The 6,217-nt window shown below is 36.4% G+C and overlaps 1 protein-coding gene across 2 annotated transcripts in view; it reads right to left on the bottom strand.

Annotated features, from left to right (window-relative positions):
- Window positions 1-3,425: 3,425 nt before the first annotated feature.
- The window catches only part of LOC108694213, a 5,974-nt gene continuing 3,182 nt past the window's right edge, over window positions 3,426-6,217 (bottom strand). The window contains exons 2-3 of one of the 2 annotated variants that reach the window (XM_018203578.1): window positions 4,884-5,430; window positions 3,426-3,694 (exon numbers count right to left, since the gene is read on the bottom strand). In XM_018203578.1, coding sequence (XP_018059067.1) covers window positions 3,514-3,694; window positions 4,884-5,275 — 573 coding nt within the window. In that variant the 5' untranslated portion in view covers window positions 5,276-5,430 and the 3' untranslated portion in view covers window positions 3,426-3,513. Of the gene's footprint in view, window positions 3,695-4,883; window positions 5,589-6,217 lie in introns of both variants that reach the window. The other variant, XM_018203579.1, reaches the window with a different exon arrangement.

The raw sequence follows: 6,217 nt of genomic DNA, 5'->3' as shown, positions 1-6,217 counted from the left end.
GAATCTATTAAAACAATAAATTTAATAATAAATTTAATAATAAATTTAATAATAAATAAATAAATAAATATAGTTAACAAATGTACTAAAATGTAAAATGAATGATTATTTCTTTTGCTTCAAATTCAAGTGGAAACTTGCGCGTAAGATTTACGTATTGATAGATATAAAGAATATACATAAAGGATATAAAAAGCGAAAAAAATTGTCCATTGGAATAATCATGATATGATACAATAGAAATACGAGAAATTTAACGATACGTAATATAAAAAAAGAACATATTATATTAATTCTTTAATGGAAATTCAGTGAAATTAAATAATGTTATTCTAATTTAAACATTTATATAACTGCATGTGAATAAGTAAAATATAAACAAATATCAGCATAATGTTAAATTGAAGCATGTAGTACTGGATCAAATTTAAAATTCATTGAACTTACGTCTCTTATATGCAAACTTCAACAGATTTGTAGATTTTAATAATCTTGAAAAGAGCAAAACATTGGAAAAACTTACGCAGCTTCAAAATACCTATCTGACACGTTTATATTGACAAACTTATTTGTTTTCATGAACAGTTTCCTTGAAGTTATAAAGCATAAATTGCATAAATCTTGTTTTTGATTGTTACACAATCAAGTGACTGTTTTCATATCAACTCTACTAATGTAATTACGAAACGAAAATGTACATAACTTATTGTTTTGAGAAAAAACGTTCAAGGTTTTTTTTATATTAAAATAAGAATATATATTTTATAATTTTCCGCGAAAAAATAGATTTCTAGAATTTTTTGACGAATGAAAATCTCATGCTTTATCTAGCAATAATCTTCCATTTATATATGTATTAGGTGTACAATTTTGCTTCCGCCGTTTTCCTATAGAGCTTTCCTATAGGCTTTAGCAGTAAGTGGTGGTCGAAATAAATAGATCATAGACGTCATACAATAAACTTGGGCATCTGTCAACATAACCCCAACATTAGTCGATTTGTGTCTGCATCATAAAGTTATTCTCGATTGAAAATGTCAGTTTACGAGTCAAATTCTCGTCATTTGCGGGAGGTTTTAATTTTTTGCTTCAGTATGAAGAAATCTGCGGCTGAGAACATCGAATGCTCTCAAATACTTATGGTGAGGCCGCTATTAGTGAAAGAACGTGTGAGTGGTTTCAATGCTTCAAGAACGGTGATTTTGACGTCCAAGGTCATGCTCTGTATTTGGTGGGACCAGCCCGGCGTAGTGTATTATGAATTGTTAAAACCGACTGAAATAATCACAGGCGATCGGTATCGAACGCAATTGATGCATTTGAGCCGAGCATTGAAAGACAAACGGCCGCAATACAACGAGAGACACGATAAAATGATTTTGCATGACAATGCTCGATCCCATGTTGCGAAAGTGTCAAGACATATGGAAACGTTGAAATGGGAAGTCCTACCCCACCCGCCGTATTCTCCAGACGTTGCTCCCTCTGACTATCACTTGTTTCAATCAATGGCACACGGCCTGGCTGACCAGCACTTCCGGTCTTATGAAGAAGTAAAAAATTGGATCGATTCGTGGGTAGCCTCAAAAGATGACCAATTTTTTCGACGCGGGATTCGTACGCTACCCGAAAGATGGGAGAAAGTAGTGACCAGCGACGGACAATACTTTGAATCATAAATGTATAACCAGTTTTTTACAATAAAGCCTCGAATTTCGGAAAAAAAAACGGCGGAAGCAAAGTTGTACACCTATTATACAATACACACACACATATAATATATATATATATGTATATATAAATTCTAAAATGTAATGTCATATTCAAAGTGCAAACTTAAACTCTTTCAATCTATATCAATTATATTTTACATCTAATTTTTATGTATACTAAACAATAAAAAAGTCAATATTAGAAATAATTTGTGATAATTTTTTCTCATAAAGAGAGGTGATATTATCTAGAACTATTTTATTTTTAATATGATAAAAAGACCTTAGAATTAGCACAAGGAAAAAATTTCCAACAAACTTTGAATATATTTTTTACGTATTTTCTATTTTTTTTTCTTTATTTGTATTTTACATGATTTGCATTTAACGATTTCTAAAAAGAAATCTAAAAGGATCAGAGTGAATTCTCAAAGAATAGATTAATTTTTTTTCTTACTTGAATCTCGATAAAGAGATGTAAGCATCTCAATATAGTTGTTTCTAAGCAAAATTATAAATTATTTTTATATAATATATATTATGTATATTGCGAGAACATAAGAAATTAAGTTGACATTTAAAATAAAGCTTGTAATATATCTCTTGTATCTTTATTTTATTCTTACCATAGTGTCTTATTAATATTAAAAAATGTGATAAGTAAAAACTTATCACAATGTGATAAGTTTTTTCGATAATTTTGCAAAGCATACTCGCGCAAATAGTTATATTTGCACCAATATCATTTTGTTACATTTCACGTGCAAACTTTCGGTAGGATAAGGCATGCGCGTTCTCGCAGTGCAAACGTATGCTTGGAACGAATAACGCACCATTGATGCCTTCAAATTAATAAAATAATTGAAGAAGCAATTGTTTATATACATATAAAGGAAATATTTAATGTTGACTCGAATCCTAAATGATCAAAGACATAAAAATAAAATAATTTCGTGCATATGATATATTTTTATTGCACCTTTATACTTGATTCAATTAATAAATTAACCAATTATCAGTTTCAAATACGCTGGCAAACTAGCTGAAACATAAAATTTAATAAAGGATGGCAGGTTATTTTTATAGCATGAGCAATAAAAAAGGGGTGGCAGATGGTTGATGAGAGCATTTTATTTTTCCTCGGTGTTTCCTCGTGTATCTTCAAGCAGAAGCCAACTTCTTTCGGAGTTGATATAAGCAAAATATTTCATGAACTGTTCGCTGCAAAACGCAGCATCGCACCAAGACATTGATAACTTGACAGTGCGTAAAAGCTTTTTCGCTCAAGGTGCAAATGTCTCCATTTCATTCCGCAGCACATTCCAAGCTCTGATCAAGACACGATGAACGATTTTATTGAATTATAATTTTGATTTTTAATTTTATTATTATTTCGATATTTTATGTATAAGATATACTTGATTTCTTTCTTTATTTCTATACTTTATTTCTCCTTTTTGTATATCAATCAAATAATATATATATATATGAAAAGGATGCCCAGTATAGATTAAGTTGATACTCAGTTATCAGCTTCATAATTCTCTATAAATCAACTCAATTACATTATTTTGTATATTCTCTATTTATTTTTTGTATCTGATCTCTAATATTTTATATATATCGTTTCTATATTACATCTATGTACATTAGTTCATTTATTTTACATATTCATATACTATATTTTACACATTAGATCCAGAATATCGCTCCTTAATATGATATTATCATGCTAGTATTATAATGTGCTTCAAGAAGGATTTCGCTGAATTTATTTTCGGAGAATACTGTATATTTTTGATCATGTGATCGTACTTTCGTCGCGTTGTAGCGGCGGGGGTACAACCAGTAAGCGGTCCAACATCGAACATCGCAAGCTTGTGTGTGTTTTATAATGCCTTGTGCTGGTGGATGTGTCGAGGGATCTCGGGGAGGTCTGTGTCCATCGCCGAAGGTCACACGATGTGGGACATACAAAGCCTCTGTGAACATTGTGCATTCAGCATCAATGGAAGCTGCGTGACAAGAACAAAGGAAACGCCAAAAAATTAAGGAGAACAGGAAGAGAGAATGGAATTAAGATTACTTAATCATGCTTCAATCCCTGCGATCTATCGTTTTTTCATAATTATATATCAGAACTTGTTACACACAGCTGATTTATTTCATCTAATCGAAAATGAAAGGAAAAAGATACACGCACGTATTAGCATACAACTATGACTGGTAAGAGATATTGGATCGACATATTATAAATATATTTGAGTCACACGAACGCGTATAACCGTATTTTCCTATAATATTTCGACATGGGAATACCGCATTTCTATTCCAAGTCATGATGAATACTCGATGGATCGCACGGAAAGAGAAGAGGAAGGATATTGGATTTGACTGTTCCACATCGACGCGGACAGTTCCTCGATTGAACCGGCATTCCTGAAAGGATTGGTTACAAATAGAACAAAAAAAACACAGTTTCGCTCGTATTTTATTGTAAGAGGTAAATAAATAATTGAATTATACATATATCCAGAAGATTAAGAGAATGAAGATTGTAAAAATTTACATTAAGAAAAAAAAAGATGCGTAAAAATTAATATAAAAAAGAAAACTGCTCGTGAAGGTAAATTTTATAAATATTTATAAATTCTAAAAAAATAAAAAATTCTAAAAATTGACTTACTGGTATACACATGAATATTAAAAACGAAGAAATGAAAGATAAAGTCAATTCGTAACTTGAATAGTAATTGGAAGGATAGAGGAAATAAATGTGTATGTATATATATATATATGTGCGTGTGTGCGTGTGTGTGTGTGTGTGTGTGCGTGTGTGTGTACACACGCACACACACGCTCGCACGCACGCACGCACACACGCACACACACGCACCGCACACACACGCACCGCACACACACGCACACACACACGCACACACACACGCACACACACACGCACACACACACGCACACACGCCGCACGCACGCACGCACGCCGCACGCACGCACGCACGCACGCCGCACGCACGCACGCACACATATATATATATATATACTTAGCAAAATATGAAAGGAATAGATTAGGCATGATATATCAGCCGGTTGTCAATGTCAGCCTTCCAATGGATCGAAAGAGAAACAATCGATATCACAGGCGAATACACTCACCGCTGCTTCGTCTTAACGCGACGATAGCGGTGAAATTCCGTCGGGTCATTGGGGTCGAAGCCCCTGCGATGTTTCGGCGGCGAAGACATGGCGGCCGCCTTTTTGGCTTTACCGTCGCTCGGATTCGTGGTGATAGCGGAGTTGTTATTACCGCTGATGATGGCACAGATAGTGCCGTTGTTGCTGCCGATATGCAGAGAAGTGAGCGGCGGCGGCGAGGGTGGCAGCTGCTGGGCGGAGCGGATGGTGCTGCCAGATGATCGCTCCGGAGGATGACAACGGCAGCCTGGTGCTGGTGGCTCACCAAGGGCACGTTCCCCGTGACCGACGTGGCTCTGGGGCACCGCGTTCAGCTCATGCCTGGTAACTCTACCGGCGCCCGGCCCACCCATTCAAACTCGCGATGATCGCCGCCTGCGATGACTCCACCTCTCTGATCTCCGTGACTGCACCTGCCGACGATTCCGCGCACCTTTCGCTCGCTCTCGGTCAGCGTCGACTCACGGTTCCTGTTCCTCTCGATTCTATCACCGATCCGTGATGCGTTCTGCGAACGCAGCAAAAATGACCACGACGAAGGGCCTAAAGAGGTTCCGCCGCGTAGCCGGGACGGAACCCGGCACGCCGGCTTGCCCGACCTCATGCACGCGTCACTATTGACTGATTTATTTGTCTCTTTCACTCTAGCCCGCACATGCCACTCATCTAAATTTCGGAAGGAGTTGAGCTGCGCGTTCGAGGACAAAATAGCCGGAAATTCATCAAGATGACCAAGAGTGGTTCTGACGAAGGAGGAGAAATGCGCGCGACAACGATGACACTGATGTCGAGACGCGATCCTACTTCCGTCCCGTGATCACGCCGACTCACTTAACACGATACGATGCACCCTTCGCATGCTCTCGCATCCCTGTGTGATACGCCCCCTTGTTTCTGCCGCGCGATGGCAGCACCGTTGCATATGTAAGGTACGGTGCAAAAATACAGAAATTTGGAAACGTTTGATAGCGCTTTCAGCGCATTGACATAATAGAGGTAAAGGCTGATCGGTGTGAAAAACGAAACGAGATTGATGTATAAAAATGATTTGATTGAAAAAAAAATTTCGTTAACATCAAGTCACGCAATTATCATCAGATGTGCTGAAATCACCCTTGATCATCGATTAAATTAATTCATCTTTATGTGGATCTAATTGATATGTCATGGATGACAGTTGGAAAATTAATAATGAGGTTATCGAGAAAAGCTTAATGGATATGAAAAATCCAGATGTTATAACAAAGCGTTGAATCCCTTCGTCTGAACACTATATATATCTGTATATATATATA

Source organism: Atta colombica, unplaced genomic scaffold, assembly GCF_001594045.1.
Source record: "Atta colombica isolate Treedump-2 unplaced genomic scaffold, Acol1.0 scaffold119, whole genome shotgun sequence".
NCBI lineage: Eukaryota > Metazoa > Arthropoda > Insecta > Hymenoptera > Formicidae > Atta > Atta colombica.
This window is presented reverse-complemented; position numbering and strand designations above follow the sequence as displayed.